Source organism: Myodes glareolus, chromosome 14 (genome assembly GCF_982192425.1).
Source record: "Myodes glareolus chromosome 14, mMyoGla1.1, whole genome shotgun sequence".
Classification (NCBI taxonomy): domain Eukaryota; kingdom Metazoa; phylum Chordata; class Mammalia; order Rodentia; family Cricetidae; genus Myodes; species Myodes glareolus.
The window spans coordinates 77826349-77845447 of record NC_142039.1 but is presented as its reverse complement, the minus strand read 5'-3'; the positions used below and the strand labels follow the sequence as shown (position 1 = coordinate 77845447).

The 19099-nt window shown below is 37.9% G+C and overlaps 1 protein-coding gene across 2 annotated transcripts in view; it reads right to left on the bottom strand.

Annotated features, from left to right (window-relative positions):
* The window catches only part of Ercc6l2 (ERCC excision repair 6 like 2), a 110502-nt gene that overhangs the window by 66211 nt on the left and 25192 nt on the right, over positions 1-19099 (bottom strand). Inside the window, exons 1-4 of one of the 2 annotated variants that reach the window (XM_048447610.3) lie at positions 18902-19078; positions 14694-15118; positions 11044-11163; positions 4723-4916 (exon numbers count right to left, since the gene is read on the bottom strand). In XM_048447610.3, coding sequence (XP_048303567.3) covers positions 4723-4916; positions 11044-11163; positions 14694-15118; positions 18902-18944 — 782 coding nt within the window. In that variant the 5' untranslated portion in view covers positions 18945-19078. Of the gene's footprint in view, positions 1-4722; positions 4917-11043; positions 11164-14693; positions 15119-18901; positions 19079-19099 lie in introns of those variants that run through there. The other variant, XM_048447611.3, reaches the window with a different exon arrangement.

The window sequence follows — 19099 nt, the reverse complement described above, 5'->3', positions numbered from 1 at the left end:
GGGGTGAGGATGAGGAGAGGGAGCGAGGGTGGGGGTGAGGATGAGGAGAGGGAGCGAGGGTGGGGGTGAGGATGAGGAGAGGGAGCGAGGGTGGGGGTGAGGATGAGGAGAGGGAGCGAGGGTGGGGGTGAGGATGAGGAGAGGGAGCGAGGGTGGGGGGGAGGATGAGGATGAGGAGAGGGAGCGAGGGTGGGGTGGGGGTGAGGATGAGGAGAGGGAGCGAGGGTGGGGGTGAGAATGAGGAGAGGGAGCGAGGGTGGGGGTGAGGATGAGGAGAGGGAGCGAGGGTGGGGTGAGGATGAGGAGAGGGAGCGAGGGTGGGGGGAGGATGAGGAGAGGGAGCGAGGGTGGGGGTGAGGATGAGGAGAGGGAGCGAGGGTGGGGGTGAGGATGAGGAGAGGGAGCGAGGGTGGGGTGAGGATGAGGAGAAGGAGCGAGGGTGGGGTGAGGATGAGGAGAAGGAGCGAGGGTGGGGGGAGGATGAGGAGAGGGAGCGAGGGTGGGGGAGCGCAGCATCAATTCTAGCTGGTCTTAGTAATAAAAACCCAGAGTCTGAAGAGCAGAGAAGCAGAGAGGCCAATCACTAAAGAGTTCTTTTACCTCCACCAATACTCAGACTGCATCTCCAGACGCCATCTGTCTCCACCAAACCTCAGACTGCATTGAGCTCCTGTCTCCTCCCACCTCATATTCCTCTCTCTGTCCAGCCATATCACTCCTGTCTCTACCTCCTTAGTGCTGGCATTAAAGGCATGAGATCCCAAGTGCTAGGATCACCTTTGTGTGGGCTCTGTTTCTATTTTAGACAGATTCAATCTTGTGTGGCCCAGGATGTCCTTGAACTAACAGAGACCCCACTGCCTCCGCCCCAGTACTGGGATTAAAGGTGTGTGCTACCACTTCCTGGCCTCCAGTGGTTTAGCTCTGCATTCTGATCTTCAGGCAAGTTTTATTTGTTAAAATGGAGAGACAGAGACAGACAGACTGACTGACTAGTGTCATAACAGCTGAAGATACAGGTTAGGAGGGAGTGTGCAAAGAAATGCAGTTTGTCCTATAAGTCTTATTTGACTCTAGACATAAATAAATTTCCCAACATTTCATAAAATATATAATAGTAATAATTAAATATTATTCAAACACAATATATCATACATTTGTCTACTCTGTGAATTATTTATTATAAATTTACAGCATACCACACTCACAAAATAGTACTCAGATTAAACATAAAACATTTACAATATATAAAAATGAAGACATTTGAACTATTACAAGTAACAATAACAACAACAAAAGCAATGCCCTCATTTCCCTACTTTTATAAATCTACAACTTACAGTTATATAATTCTTGGAATTCTTAATACTTATGTCACATAAAATAACCAATTATATGTTAAAATGCAATAAACACGGAAGCACAGAAGTTAAATATGAAATCTATGTCAAGGAAAACACTCTAAAGAAACAGGTAAATACTAATTAAAATGTGACTTGTTATGATAGTGAATTTATTACACTTATTTAACTGCATAACATATTTTGAACATGCTGGCTAGAACCCTGAGGTCTGGAGTTAAAACAGATGATCAATGTTAAAACCTCATGTCCATCACTGACTAAACTGCGTGAGCCTGAAAAAATGACTTAATAACTTCTCCATTACCAAGATCAGTATCTTCTGCCAAAATCCATAAAATAGTAAAATACAAACAGCATGGGGTGAAATCATATCCAAAGCCTGTAAAATCCAACTTTACCAACATGAATAGTCTAAGTACCCCACAAAGGCAAAAATTGTCAGAATGGACATTTAAAAAGAAATCAAAATCAAAGTTCAACTATATTCTATGCTGTGGGATAATCCTTCTGTATGCTGCGAATCTGCATTACTCTCATTGGTTAATAATCAAGCTGATTGCCCTACAGCAAGGCAGGATAAAGTTAGGCAGGAAAGTCAAACTAAGAATTATGGGAAGAAGGACAGAGAGTTGTCAGACAGATGGAAAAGTCAGACTTACAAAATGAGGTAGAGGTAAAGGCCTTGAGCCTCAGGACAGTACACAGATTAATATAAACAGGTTAAGTTGTAAGAACTAGTTAGTAATAAGTCTGAGCTGCTGGTCAAGCGTTTTTAATTAATATAAGCCTTTGTGTGGTAATTTGGGAAGTGGCTGCTGAGTATTTGGGAACAGGCAGACAGACAAAAAGTGCTGTTTACAATTCTACTTGTAAAGGAAGTAACTGCAAAATAAAGAAAATGTTGCAATAAAACTACAATATGCAGTAGATATAAGAAGACTGTTGGCAGTTATGTTAGTATTAGATAAAACAGGATAAGAAATATAAAAATGAGAGACTTAAAAATTAATCTATCAGGAAAAAGTAAAAATTTGAAAATTTATTTGACCCTAAAAACAGAACTTAAAAAAATATATGACTTAAAGCTACAGAACTCAGGAGATACAAATAAATCTATTATTTCAATTCTCATCTCAGAAAATATAAACTAAGCCCAAAGAAAATCATCAAAGACAGGGAACACTCAAAACTACACCAATAACATTTATAGAATACTATACCTGGCAACCACGGAATCAACTTTTCAGGGTCACATGCATTAGAAAAATGTAATTCCTATTACATGTCATGTACTATATACTCACTAAAATGAGTAAAAGCAAGAAGACTGACAAAGCCAATATTGGTAAAACTATGGGGCTACAGAACCTTTATACAATCCATAAAGTAAATGGCACAGTCACTCTGGTCAATAGGTTGGCAGTTTCTTCCACATAAACATGCACTTATCCTAAAACCCAAAATTCCACTCTCATTTATTTATGCGATAGAAATAAAAACATATATCAAAAAAGGACTTCCATAAATATATTCCTTGAAATTTTACTTATAATAACAACAAAATAGGAAACAAATTAAGTTTATTTTCAAATGATGAGTAAGAAAAGCAGGAACACACACATAAGATGGAATACAATTCAACATTTAAAAAATAATCACTGATTTACTAAATAGTTTAGATGAATCTCAAAAACATGTTGGGCAAGGATGCCAGGCACAAATGAGGAAACTTTTAGCCTAACTGTATTAGTAGAATTCTCTGGGATAGCTTGAAACAGTCGTCAATAGAAATCAAGATGAGTGTTCAAGGTGAGAACTGAAGAAAGGTTAGCTGTAAAGAAGAGGACAGTTGGAATGTTTCTCTCTTACTTGGGATAAGGATTGAGCTCAAGCATTCACTGTTCAAAACCAGGTGTCAGTGAACTGTGGCCACTGGGCCACACTCAGATTGTGGATAGTTTTGCATAGTCAACAAATTAAAAATAGCTTTATATTTTTAATGAGCTGTAAAAATAAAAAAAATGTAATTGGAGGTTTCTCTCCCACCTGCCAGTTCCCAAATATCCACTCCGAGGCTTAATATTACTTATAAAAACTTGGCCGATAGATCAGGCTTATTACTAGCTAGCTCTTACATTTAAATTAACCTCTTTTAAAAAGCTATGCTTTGCCAAGTGATTTGTGGCTTATTACCTCATTTTTTTACATGTCTTGCTTCCTTTGTAACTGGCTGGTGTGTCCCAGACTCTACCCTTCTCCTATATCTCTGTTTAGATTTCCCACCTGGCTCTATTCTGCCTTGTCATAGGCCAAAGTAGTTTTATTTATCAACCAATGAGAGCAACACATATTCACAGCATACAGAAAGATCATCCTTCCCTATAGTTCCCAGTAGAAACTATGTATGACCTCAAAATACAGAAAAATCTAACAATCAATATTCACTGGAATATATAAGGTGCCCCTTAGTATCTGCAGATTGATTCAGGGACCAAAATATGTAGTGATATTTTGTTTGTAAACTAACAAATAAAGCAGTCTGAATTTCAGCATGCAGACCTAAGCTACTAGCTAGCTATAAAAGCCAGTAGTAGTACACACTTTTAATCCCAGCACTTGGGAGATAGACAGAGGCAGATGGATCTCTGAGTTCAAAGCCACCTTGGGCTACACTAGATTGACCTGAGTCTCAAAGAGAAACAGCCAAGCAGTGGTGGCTCACACCTTTAATCTCAGCACCAGGGAGGTGGAGATGGGAAGAGAGAGGAATATAAGGCAGTCTGAGGATTCACGGAGACAGGACTGCCCTGTGGTCTGAGCACTGGTAGAGGTAAAGGTCTCTCTAGTGTCTGGCTACACTGCTTCTCTGCCCTTCGGCTTCCATCCCTACCATCTGACTCTAGGTTTTTATTAAGAACAACTAGAATCTGTGCTACAAAAATAGATGAATGTTCAAATCTCTTACATAAGATGACATAGCATCTGTGTATAACCTACATATATCATCCTTTGTTCTTTAAATAATCTCTAGATAATATGTAATACCCTCCACAATGTAAATGGTATGTAAAAATATTATACTGAGTTGTTTAAAGAAACCATTCGTTTGTTACAGACACATTTTTCTAGCAAATGTTTTAATCTACAGTTGGCTGAGAGTTCCTAGATGTAGAACCTGTGGAAATGGAAGCTAACTACATTTAAAAATCAGTATTGATTATGGTATATAAACTGAACCTCATTAAGTTAATTCCAATATATAGCTATATCTCAATAGTCCATTTTGGTTAAAAAAAAACAAAGGATGCAAATGACCAATGTTAGCAGCACAATGATAGCATCACTCTTATGGTTTTACCTGTTAAGTTCCTCCAGACACAAGCGCAGTGTTTCATAGGTTGTTAGAGCGATTTCACATTTTCTTTGCTTTAAACGAATCAGTTCATTATCTTTTTTGCTACCATGTAAAACAGTGACTCGGAAATATCCCCAGGTATCCAATTCATCCTTCCAGTTGTAGAGGACAGAAAGAGGGGCAACTATTAAGAACATCTAAAAACAGAAGGAAAGCATCCATGTTTTAGTAAGAACTCCAACATGAAATACACAGTATCAACAGTCCCTCTTTGATTTTGATGATAAAAGCGATTGATACAACTGACTGGTTTGCTAAACGTGAACAAAACATCCTCAAAAAATACCCTTTGCTCAATTAGCTTTTTGTCAGAACAACTACAACAACAAAAAAGATAACCCACTGAAGGGAATGGTTATTTTTCATTTCTCTTCTTAAAGACATTGAAGAAAAGAAAAGTAACTCTTTAAGAGAGAGAGCAATAAAATCAGGATCCCAACAATAAATTAAAGAGCTAACACGCAAAGCAAATGGGTAGCATCCTTCTCTGAACGGTCTTCTGGGGCTCCTTTCACCTCTTTTTCCTACTCCATTTTCCTCAGCTTCTCTGTGCTAAAGGCATGAGAAACGCACTGGAAAACTGAAATAAGTAGAGGACTTTTATGTAGGTTTCTATCATAACTGGATCTATATTTATTTCCACACACCTGCCTTAATACCTCTGACCACAGATTAACTGTTTCTGTTCTTCAAAATGATATTTGATTATACTCAGTGGCTCCCATCCATCTCTTGACAATCTAGAATCAACACACACCACTTTTTTCTTTGTAACAAGCCACTTTTATCAATAGCACATTTCCCAGGGTTAAAAATAAAACAAAATAAAATCAAACTGAAACAAAACATAACAGGTTTTCTCCAGTGTACATCTTTGGCTACCAGTCCCTTCCTTCACAGCAACGTTCTCAAGACTGATCGGTACTTATTACCTCTATCCTCTGTTCTCTACTGAACTCACGTGAACAGAATTTGTTCTCTATTTGGAAAAAAGCTACAGTTTGTTCTTCAAAGCGGTGCTTGGAGGTTCTACTTTTCTTTTTTAACCCTGGATACCACCACTCTTATCAACAGCTTAAATTTTTTTATGATTTCATTTTTCCCTATGACCAATACTTATAGCTTGTTACAGATAAGAGTATTATTGGTAAACTTTTCGAAAGGTTTATACTTGCCCCACTCCCAAGAGATGAACCAATTTATAGGTTCTGTGTAATGTTTCACCTAGGTCACTTATGACCTGTAAGAAACAAAATACGTGACTGTGTTTGTAAAGAGAAAGCAGAAAACAAAAGTTTAACTGAAGTGAGCTCTTTGCCCCACTCTCAAGCACAGGAGCGCCTTCTCTTTCTTGCTTCCCTTCAAATACCTTTGCTACTGTAGCTCACCTGACAATTTAATTTTTCTGCTTTCAAATACAAAGTCAAGGCTCAAAATACTAAGTCCAACTGTGATGTCTCCCTTTGAATTTTGTATATTAGAGGATGACAATCCTGGGTACAGACTCCATCTGGGCACCCAGTATTTTTCCTACCCTCATAATTGCAGTTTGCCTTAAGAACATACCCTATACTTATTAACTACAAAAGTTGATGAGCTGTACACAGAACAGTGCTTACAGTAGCATCATTTGCAATGCAGCCTCCTGTGACCGATTCTTCTTAAAACTGCTTGGCTCCTTATTTTTCTGTTATAGTGTTTATGTTCAGGTTAGTCTTAATAGTCAATATGCCAAATTGACTATTAAGAGTCATCTGAGAAGAGAAGCCTCAACTGAGGAATTTTCTTGATCGAACTGCCTGTGGGCAAGTCTGTGGGCAGCTATCTTTATTATTACTTGATGTGGAGGGTCCTAGCCTACTGTGGGCTGTAGTATCCTTGGACAAGTTATCATGGGTTGTGTAAGAAAGCTAGCTAAGCATGAACCTGACAGCAAGTGAGAGAATGGGCCAGCAAGCAGTGTTCCCCCATGGTTCCTGCCTCCGGGTTCCCACTGTGAGTTCCTGTCCTTCAATAATAGAGTATGACCTGAAAGTGTAAGCCAAATACACCCTTTCCTCCCCAAGTTGCATCTGACCAGAGTGTTTTATCATAGTAATAAAAAGGAAATAGAAACTTATCAACTGTTTCAATCATATAACAAGAGCTAAAAAAGATGGTAAATGCTACACAAAATCGCTGAAAAATTCTTTTGCTCAATACCACTGAAAATCTTTCTAACATTGGTATTGTAATTGCTAGGAAATTCTTCCTCTCATTTTTAAATTTTAATTTTCTCCCTGTGTGGTGCATGTGCGTGTGTACACATGTGCAGGGCAGAGGCTGATGTTGAATGTTTTCCTCTCTGAGTCCCCAGCCTCTCGTTGAACCTGGAGCTTCCTATTTCAGCCAGGTTGGCTGGCTGGCAAGCCCTGGGCTCTGCCTGTCTCTGCTGCCAGCACTGACAAGGTGCAAACCGCCAACCCACTGTTTACACGGGCACTGGAGGTACAAACTCAGGCTCCAACACGGCAAGTACCTTACCCACTGAGCTATCTCCTTAGCCTCCGCCCTTCTCTTATAATTTATTCTTAGAATATCCAAAGTTTGATCTTAAAAGATAATATTTTAATTAACTTACTATGATTTACTTCCTAAAGAGTAAACCACAGCATAATTTAGCCTAGATCTAATGAATCATCCAAGAGTAAGCACTTGAAATGCACGATGTGTGTCTTTTCCTTTAGGGATTCATCGGCACTTACATTTCACGCATTCCTCAAAGTTTTATTCATACCTGCAAAGTTTTAGAATGTATATAAAATATATCTTTCACACATACATACATACATCCATAGCTCAAAATACTAATACTTAATTTGTAGCATTTAATTCATTGAGTGTTTCTTTTTCAAGGAGATTAAAGATCAGTGTTTCAGGGTTGATTTAATTCTGGCATTAGCTTTACTTTATTTATTCTCTTTTTCACAAAACATTTTTTTTTCCTTTGGCTTTTCGAGACAGGGTTTCTCTGTGTAACAGTCTTAGCTGTCCTGAAACTTGCTTTTGTAGACCAGACTGGCCTTGAGCTCACAAAGATCAGCCTGCCTCTGCCTCCCAAGTGTTGGGATTAAAGGCATGCGCCACTACCGTCCGGCTTCACAAAACATGTTTTAAAAATGTATGCTACTTCAGATGGACTCTCTGAAAAACACATATGCACTGATGCCAACAAAATGAAGAACAAACATGAGAACCACCTGTACTAGTGCTGTGCCGCCTGGAAAGGAGCTCCCAGCAGAGCAGGGCAGTCCTGGAAGATGGCAGTGGGTGAATACTCCCCACCCCGTGCAGAACTGAGAAGGCCACAACAGTGCCAATGAAAGAGAAACCATCAAAGTCATGAAAACAAAAGCAAGAACAGAACCCAATTGACAAACTAAAGCAGTTGGAAGGACCAGGTCAATAACAGTCATGTTCAGGGGTTTACAGAAAGATCAGTGGAATCAGTCTTTTGTCAAAAAGTTTACTCTGGCATCATTTCTTAAATTTCCCTACAAAAAGTACTGTACATATTTTTTCAGAAAAATGTTTATTTACTAATTTTTATGTGTGTGTGGATATGCACATATGAATACCATATGCATGCAGGAGCCTGAGGAGACCAGAAGAAGCATATGATCCCCTAAAGCTGAAGTTAAAAATGATTTTGAGTTGTGGATGCTAGGAATCAAACCCTGGTACTTTTGCAAGTGCAGTAAATGCTACTAACTGCTGAGCCATCCTTCTGACCCCTAGACACATTTTTTAAAAGTGAACTTATTTGAAAGAATTCTACAGTAAATATTAGGGCTTTGTTTTGAAATTTCAAAGATGGAGTGCTAGGTCCTTCAACAAAAAGAAATTTCCTTTCAATGGGAAAAAGTGCTGAATTGTCAGCATTGAACCATCATCTAAAATATGCAATGACAGCAGATAATAAAATTATTTAGGTCAAGTTATAAGATAAAATTTTGAACTCAGAAATCATCAAATACTCTGCTAACCGAGTATGTAACCAATATACAAACAAAATCTATGAAACCAAATTTAAAGAGATTAATGAAAGTCAACACAAACACAATATCAACAACAACTTCAGTCATAACAGATAATTTAATTTCTCAGAACTCAGTTGCTCAAATAAACAAGAAAATCATATTAGAAGCAGGAGACATAGTTGCCACTTGTCCAAGTCTGAGTTCTTTTTCAGAGACTATCACTCAAGAGAAGTCAGAATTCTTAACTACACTGCAAGAGCTTCAGGATGAGAAAATATGAAAAAATAGTATACATCCACATACAGACATGGGCTTGTCAAGAGAGAGGAGTTTAAGTACCTTAGCAGTAGCCATATATAAGTAATTTTTGTGGCTATGCGGTTCCTTTGTTAAATAATTTCCCAATACCTCTTTTCAGTAAATGGGATCATAGGTTGTTTCCTGAGATACATTGGATAGGTTTACAGGTGACAAATGTTGAAGGAATCTCTATTATATTAGGTCACTAGGTAGTGAAAACATAGACTTTTCCCATAAACAAAGTTTATAGTCTAGTGAGCATCTCAAAGACTTGCAGGTTTACAGTTGTGAAGAGTGAGCCAAACTCCAAAGTCATATCCCTTTAAGTCTTATGTAAAATTCATACCTTAGTATTCTATTTGAAATGGCTCTGTTGTTTATAGACAGGCAATTCTCACAGCAAATTTGCTAATTGTGCTGGAATTCTTGACATTCAGCAGTCAAGAGACTCCTTGTCTTTCTAATTTGTCTCAATTATAGGATTAAGGTTTTTAAAAAGGCAATCAAGCTTGGTTAAACAGAAAATACACAACTATGTGGCCATAATAACAAAGAATACAAGAAATAAATGGATATTTTCAAATAACAGATTATACGAAATACAGTATCAATACTTTACGTAGGAAATATTTCGGTTATATTATCCTAAGAACTAAGCTCTTCCATCACAAATACTGTATCTGGAAATTTTAGAACTTGTCTTTTAGATAGTACTTGGTAAAAAGAGCAAAAGTGAAGCCACAGACAATTCAGACAAGAACAAGAGCACTGCTACTTACCAAGATAGTAATGGAGCTACAGTATTGTTCAAAGGAACATTTATACATTAATAGAATTCATTAAAATACAAGACAACACAAATTAGTAAAATTTCAGCTAAAGAAGATCTAATAAAAATAATGTGTGCTATGACAAAGGACTGAAATATATGTGCACAGACACATGAAGGAAGGAAAGAATAAATGAAGACACCAGTGTCAACTGAGGCAGCTACTGTCTCATACCACATACATGAATGCTGGTAAAATGGTAAGAAAATTTAAAGTAATAACAACAATACCATAAGCCAGTACTTCTCAACTTTTTATATAAACATAACCCTTATGAGGTCATTGGAGTAAACTTGGACTTCAGAGCTATCTTATGGGTAAGATTTATGAAATCTTAAAAGAAACCCCATCTTAGAACTTGAGGAATATAGTTCACTACCTTAATAAAATAGTAATTGTCTTCATCTTATCACTCCATCTTTATTCCTTATTAATTTTCTAAATACTAAGGACAACAGAACAGCACATAAGGGGACTAGAGAGATGGCTCAGTTGGTAATGGACCTGCTGTGCAAGAATGAGGGTCTGAGTTCAATCCTCAGCACCCATGGTTTTAAAAGTTGGGTGGCAGTGAACACCTACAGTCCCAGCACTGAGGAGGTAGGAGCAAGAGGACTCCTGGGACTGGCTGGGGCTTGTAGGCCAGCCAGTCTAGATGGATCAGCAAGGTTCAGGTTTGGTGAGAGACCCTGACTCAAAAACTAAGATGAAAGACATCAGACACTGACCTCTGATCCTCGTTAGCATGTGCTTCTGCATACTTATGTGTACACACACACACGCATGTATACACACTGCAAGATAACGCTTCTGATAATTTTATTGTTTTATTAATTTTGTTACAAATCTCTTATTTTGTGCACGCTACCCTGAACATGTCCTATATTGCCTGATCTCAGCAGAGCCAGGCCTGATTAGTTAGTTACAAGGGTGGGAAAGTCTGAGATATAACTTGATGCAACTAGCAGATGAAACTGGCAACCTTCCAAAAATAGTCTAAATAAATAGTTTAATGTCTAAATTCCTGTTTTAAAATGTTTAATACATTATACTGTGTTTAAATGCTTCTGTTTGCAATGTCAGCTTCATAAGCTACATACTTCGGGACATTTTACCTTTTCAGCTGTAGAAGAGGGTTTCTTTTTCATACTTTTTAGTAAGAACTCTGGCATGTTATTTTCAATATCTTCACGAGTTCCCTTTTTATGCAAAACTGCAGCCAGAAATGAAATAACCTGGAAGAAAATAAGACTTTATCACTATGCATAATTTCACTTTACACGTGACAAACTAATCAGTAAACTACAAACAAAAAGATGTTAGAGGAAACATAAAAATATTGGTATTTTCTTTGAATTAACAAGCAAACATATAATAATACTACCTTGGAACATATAAAACTTCACATGGCCATCATCTCAGAACAATTCTGCCCACTTGATGAATTCTTTCTTTATTCCCTCATCTGAGATATTACCTTACTATTTGTTTCTATCCATGGATACTATCTTCTCAAAGCCTCTAAAATAAACTATACATTTTTCTTTTCCTGTAAAAAATGAATTCCTTAAAGGAAGAAATATTTTGTCTCATAGATTAGTACCTTTGTTTATCTAATGAATGACAATGCCAATTTAAGGTAGGTTAATACAACTCATCAATACACATACCATTTTGAATAGCAGCTTTCTCCAAAAATTAAATGAGAAGACTAAAAATAAGAAAAAGCATGTACAGTCACACAATCAACAGCAAGTAACGTTCAATCAATTAGACGCTTGCTGGTTGAAAGGTTAGCTCTGGTTCTTTGGCAGCTGTGTGAACTTCAGCAAGGTAATTCAACTCCCTAAATAGTTCTTTGCAAAAATGACAAAAATAATATCAGCAAGGTTGTTTTAAAGATTTGGGATGAAAGTGTATGAAGTGCTTATTCATAGAGAAGTAAATAAATCATTACTTTAAAAAATAAATTATAGAAAATTGAAATCTAGAGAAAAATTATAAAAGAAAGTAGAAAAACTATAAGCTTGGATTTGGGGACAAAGAAGGAGGCTGACAAAGACCCTTTTTTACTCTAGCTCAGTGAAGACTAAAACTCAGTAGCCTGGCAAGGTGGCCTCAAACTTGTAGCAATCCTGCTTCACCCTTCCCAAGTGCTGGAATTACAAGTGTGACTGTATCTACATATTTGTTTGTCAGTACATACCTTATGAGAAAAGTGATTTTTAATATGTAGATACCAATTATATGAATCCCAAATGAGAGACGAAAAGGAATGGTAATGAGGTTCATTTGAAGAAATAAAAATTGATCATTTTTTGAAAAGAAAACATCTTAAGTCATAGGCTCAGTAGTTAGGAATATTAATTACTCACCACCACCAAAATAAAAAATTATCAAAAATTCACAAGCAGGTGCTTCATAGAACAAAAACTGAGACACAAAAGTTATCAAAAGTGACTAGAGGAAACAAATAGAATACTTTAGAATATTTCCAAAATAATCTTAATTCTAGATTTGTCAAATTCCCTAAAGCAAAAACATGAAATGCTTTTCATTTCCTTAATCTCAGATCTAGGGTTGAAGAGATGGTGTAGCAGCTAAGAAGTGCACTACTCTTGCAGAGGACCAGGTTTGGTTCTCAGCACCTATACTGGGTGGCTCATGACTGCTTACAACTCCAGCTCCAGAGGATAACCTTTTTCTGAACACCTCAGGTACCCGCACTCATGTGCTCATACTCATGCACAGAAACACATATACACACATAATTAAGAACAAATCATTTTAAAAAACACTTGGACCTTTGTAAAATGTCATAACTAAATTTTGAGATCCAATTAGAAATCAGCTTTACCTAATTCATTAAATACACTAATGATAATAACGACAATATTCACTAACTTCTAACTTTACTGCTCCATTCACCCCCACCCAAAAAGGGATAAACTTGTACTTTAGTTGAGAATAAACCCTAAGTGAACAGGGAGACTAAAGCCATGGAAATCTCTCAGCCTGATATAATTAAAGTGATGCTAACTATAATGTGTTAATAATATCCAAAAGGGAAAGAAGAATCATACAGGTGGTAGGGCCAAAATGGCACTCATCACATCTATGCTATTTTTAATGGCCTGAATCTGTCAAAACTACACTGACATGCAAGATTAGAGAAACACTGGACTTGGTCTACTAATCCACAGCAAAAGAAACATGGATACCTGGAGAAGATCAGGCCTGGCCTACCACAATTCACAGCCACAGTACAGGTCTACACAAATCTGAATTTACAGATCTATGACAAATTTCAAATGAAGATTTTAAAACTAATCCTCAGAAGAAACTAATCAAAAGGTGCTTTATTGTGGAATATTTACAAAATTGCTTACAGAATAGATAGATAAAAATTTAAGACTATTACATTAGAACAATAAAAGTCATAACCTGCATTTCAAAGATAAAATATCTTCCTGAAAAAGCTTTGCTTTCACAGGCATTCCCTTCTAAACTCTGCCAAGCAAACGTTTTTATAAGCCATCTTCCTCACCTGCAGTTTCCTCCTGATATAGAATAAAGGAGAGACTGGAGGGGGGGACAAGTGGGTTTCATAAGACAAAAGAGATAACCACATTCCTTATTGTTTTTCATCTCACAGAAGATAAAAAGAAACAGAGAATGTTTCAGAACAATACTTGCAAAAGATTTTTGCTTGCTTAAAAAAAATGCTAATGCAGAGAATGAGAAACTTCAAAGTACTTAGCACTAAATGGGATGTCTTTATCATACCCTTCCCCTCCAGGCTCAGATCTATGCAGAAGAGGAAACAGAAAGGTTGCAAAGCCAGAAGTTATTGACAACTCCAAGGAAATCACAAGTGTTAGGTATAGCAAGACTAAAGCACACGTGAACTCAGAAACTGTGTCAAGAACAAGATCTGCACAAGTACAAGCCAGACAGCGTCCCAGCAGGGAAAGAGGGAAGTGGGCACAAAGTCCCACTCCTAGCCAAGAAGCTATTTGCAACTGATAGCTGATCCAGAAAGAAAGCCCATTTTCTTCAATGGAGTGGCAATGGGTGTATCAACCACACACTCCAGAGCAGGCCTCAGGGTCACGGTCCTTAGCCAGCACAAAATGAACCCCATGAGTTTCTTTGCTTTGTTTTTCTTTTGAGTATGTGTATTGTTGGTTGATTTCCTGCCTGGTTTCTTTGGGTTGTGTGTGTGTGTGTGTGTGTGTGTGTGTGTGTGTCTGTTTAAGAGAGGAAAGAACACTATGTTGGGAAAGGCAGAGGATTTAAGAGGAGTGAGGAAAGGGTAAAGAATGAACAGAATATATTTTTAAAAATGTATAATTAAGTGCTATTTTGAAAGGTGATCTAGCTCACTTTTCATTACAAAGCTTGAGTTCTACAATATGAATTATAGACCTTATCAAATTTGTCTTTAAAATGCAAAGGCTATTTTGCTTCGTTTTTAAAGGGTTTGAGGCGCTGGACATTAATTAACTTTTTATATTGCATATGACATTTTCTCTAAGAATAAAAATTTAAAAAAATGTTATTACCCACAACTAACGAAGTACTGAGGATAAAATAGTGACACACTGAGTCACTGTTCTCAATTCTGAAACTTTACCATCTAGCGAATGAGACAAACAAAAATGTATAGTAACAGATGGTACTACAAAAAGAAATTTGCATAAGTGTATGCACTCTTATACATAGGATGAGCTTACTCTGATTATAAAGTAATTAATATAAATACCTGTATTGTTTTTCCAAGTCCCATGTCATCGCCGAGAATACACCCTCTTCCCTGGATGTAGTGTCTGTAGAGAAACTGAGCTCCCTCTCTTTGGTAATCACGCAAGTACCTATTAATAGTGTAAGGAATGGAGTCTCCATCTTCAGATAATTTAAAAGCATCAGCCAATGGTGGAACTTTTCGATCTGGGAAATAGGGTTTTTCTAAATCTTCATCATCAAATATAAAACTTCTGGAGAAATTTTTAGCTGATTTTACTTCTTGAAGTCTTTGAAGAGGTATTTTCTTTTCTTGAAAATCTGAATACAGGACAATTGCACATGGCTTCCCATTTTCATCCACAGTGATAGACTTTATGGTTGCTTCACAAAGCTTTTTATCATCTGAAGAAGGAGCAAGACATCTTTCTCCTGGATACCACTTGTCTATAAGAAGAAAGAAAATTAGCTTTTCTAAAAGTTCATGAAGTTATACCTCATTTATCTGAGAAAAAATATATAACATGTTTTCCAAATAACTTAAACAAAATAAATATTTATTTTCATGCATATTTTTCTAAAATATATTATCAGATGTTTTCCTATAAAATTGATTTTGATGTTCAACCAGAGCTGATATCCACTGATTTAAACATTCTTGCTGATTCATAAACATTATACACATTCTCATTATATGATACAGGAAGAGAAACAGACACAGGAAAACAACTCTTGCCACATGAGCTTTTTGTTTACTCCATTCTCCTCTGAACACAGGTATGTAAGAGGCCAAGGGAACCTCTTATCTGACTACAATGACGCCACAACCATTACAGCTTATCTATTCTTGGTGTTGAATACTTTAAATTGTAAGAGAGGGCTCTGAAAAGTATTTGAAGCTACTGCGGAACACCCGGGTTCAATTCCCAGTATTCACACAGTGGTTCACAATCATTTATAACTCCAGGTCTAAATTATCCAACACTCTCTTTGGATTTCCCTGGGTGCCAGGCATACATGTGGTGCACATAAATACATGGGCAAAACACTCATACACATTAAATAAAATAAGTCTTGAAAAGAGAGAGACAAAAATGAGTCCTACGAGCACTTTGTAAGATCCTGCCATTACTGAAGATACTGATTTCTATACACCTGAACTTACTCTGCTAACTATTCAGCCAACTGTCTTGTTTTCTCTTCTGAAGACAGCATGAGGGGGGAGAGGTTTCCTAGAATATACTACCAAGCAGCTTAAGGAGTACAAAATGGAGAACACTAAGAAAAAATAATTTTCCAAATGGAATTCCTCATTGAAAGGATCCAAGAAATTATACGGCGACAACTATAAGGATACGGAAGATTATTTTTCTTACACACTCCTCACTGATAACACAAGACCATCAGTACTTTCCTAGGATCTTCCTGAGAAGTTCCAGTTAGAACTTTAAAACATTTCTGGTTATAATGACAGGTATAGGCTGTCTTAAGCAGGAATAACTCACTATGACGGTCTTCATCAATTATTCCTCAAAAGCATTATTCCCAGTAACTTTGCTGAGATGGTTTTACTATAGGCATCCTAAGTACACATGGAAAAAACATGTTCTCCCACTCTATTCTTAAGATCCAAACTGAGAACTGTTATACTATTATGAAATTAATACCCTACTCTACTGTCCAGGCACAAAGGGTGTGCAGGTCCATGTGTCTTCTTTCTGGGACAGCGCTAGCTGAGCCTGAGCTAACGATACCATGACAGAAGTTCCTAACACATAATTTCTGTTTTAAATGATGCATCTGCCTACCTAGGAAATATCCTCTGATTTTTAAAACCTAATTCCTTGACACTCAACATACATGATTTGAACACTGATTATTTATCACTGTACCACATAATGGGTATAAAATGAAGAACAATGTCAAAAATGGTAGTGAGTAGTTTCCCTGCATCTTATTTCCAGGAATCATCTATGGATATAAATCCATACACCTTAGAACACCTGATTTTTGATAAAGAAGCAAAAAAATATCAAATGAAAAAAAGAAAGCATATTTAACAAATGGGGCTGACATAACTGAATATCAACATGTAGAAGAATGAAAATAGACCCATATCTATCACCATGCTCAAAACTCAAGTCTAAAGGATCAAAGACCTCAACATAAAGCCAGCCACATTGAACCTCATAGAAGAGAAAGTACGAAGTACATTTGAACACATTGGCACAGGAGACCACTTTCTAAACATAACCCAGTTGCACAGACACTGAGATAAACAATTAATAAATGGGACCTCCTGAAACTGAAAAGCTTCTGTAAATCAACGAACATGGTCAACAAGACAAATGACAGCCTACAGAATGGGAAAGATCTTCACCAACCCCACATTGGACAGAGGGCTGATCTCCAAAATATACAAAGAACTCAAGAAATTGGTCATCAAAAGAATAAATAATCCAATAAAAAAATGGAGTAGAGACTTAAACAGAGAACTCTCAACAAAGGAATCTAAAATGACTGAAAGATACTTAAAGAAATGCTCAACATCCTTAGTCATCAGAGAAATGCAAATCAAAACAACTCTGAGATTCCATCTTACACCTGTCAGAATGGCCAAGATCAAAAACACTGATGACAACTTATGCTGGAGAGGTTGTAGGGAAAAGGGAACACTCCTCCATTGCTGGTGAGAATGCAAGCTGGTACAGCCCCTTTGGATGTCAGTGTGGCGATTTCTCAGAAAATTAGGAAACAACCTCTTCAAGACCCAGTAATACCACTTTTGGGTATATGCTCAAAGGATGCTTAATCATACCACAAGGACATGTGCTCAACTATGTTCATAGCAGAACCTATGTTTGTCATAGCCAGAACCTGAAAACAACCTAAATGCCCCTTGACCAAAGAGCAGATAAGGAAAATGTGGTACATTTACACAATGGAGTACTACACAGCAGGAAAAAAAATGACATCTTGAAATTTGCAGGCAAATGGATGGAGCTAGTAAATATCATATTGAGTGAGGTAACCCAGACCCAGAAAGACTGTTATCATATGTACTCACTCGTAAGTGGTTTATAAACATAAAGCAAAGAAAACCAGCCTACAAATCACAATCCCAGAGAACCTAGACAATAATGAGGACCCTAAGAGACATACATAGACCTAATCTACATGGGTAATAGAAAAAGACAAGATCTCCTTTGTAAATTGGGAGCATGGGGACCATGGGAGAGGGTTGAAGGGGAGGGGAGAGAGAGGAAGGGGAGCAGAGAAAAATGTAGAGCTCAATAAAATAAAAAAAAAAAAGCTCTACTTATTTGCCTTTAGTAGACAGACTCACAAAGGCATTTATATTCGTGGGCCCTTAATTATGATGACTTTATCAATTTATAGCCCCGGAGTTCAAGGCTTGTTGCCTACTCTGAGATTTAGCACTGGATCCCGCCTTGCTTTCATGAGAGACCTTCCTCAAAAGAAAAGCAAAATTTATCAGAAGATTCCTGGGCAACAAACACTCAACTGTGTATCCGTTCTGTAAGGTGTGTAGGATGCTCCACCTGTAAGCCAATTTGCTGCTAACACTGGTGGCCTGGGCTCCATCCCCAGAGCTCACAAGGTGGAAGGAGAGAACTGACTTGCTTAAGTTGTCCTCTAATGTCCACATACCTGGTGCGTGCACACATAGACATACACAAAACGATTTTTAATAAGTTATAGCAATCACTGTAATTAATAAAAGTTAGGGGACAAGCCTACATCCTGATACTTATGAGATAACCATGCCTTCTTCAAAACCTCTTGGTGATCTACTAGAGGCAGAATTCTGCTTCAATACTCCATGTAATAAGCTGTGTAATAAGGCTAAAACTTAACTAAATAGACCTTCACTCACCCACTTAACAAATTCCTACTATCGACTAGTGACTGGCATATACAAAGACGGAAAGGAAAAATATCTAATATCTACTGAATGCTCAGTACGGGTCAAAAGTGGAGTCGCTTGCATATATCTCATCTAATAGTCAGGAAACCCAACTGTCCCCATTGAAAAGATGAGGTGTCTGCTCCCAAGGCGAGGGGCAGCACTAAATCCTGATGTTCAGGTTCCCGCGGTGATAGGGGTCTAAATCGTCAGCTGCCAATCAAAAAAACCACGCGGAAGCCTCTCCCGGAAGTCCCTTCGGGGCGTGTGTCAGCGCAGAGGCGGGAGCTCGGAGCTCATACCTTTGCGGGATCCCGCGCGGGGCTGCGGGGAGGAGGCGTCCATCGGGCCAGGAGGAGGCGCCTGGCAGCCCCGCTGCTCTCGACATCTAGCGGTCGGCGGCGAGGAGGGCACGGCACAGAGGCCGCCCGCCTCGCATCGCCCGCCGGGAGCGCCGAGCTCAGGGTGGGCGTCACCACGGCGACCAGCAGCAGTCCCGA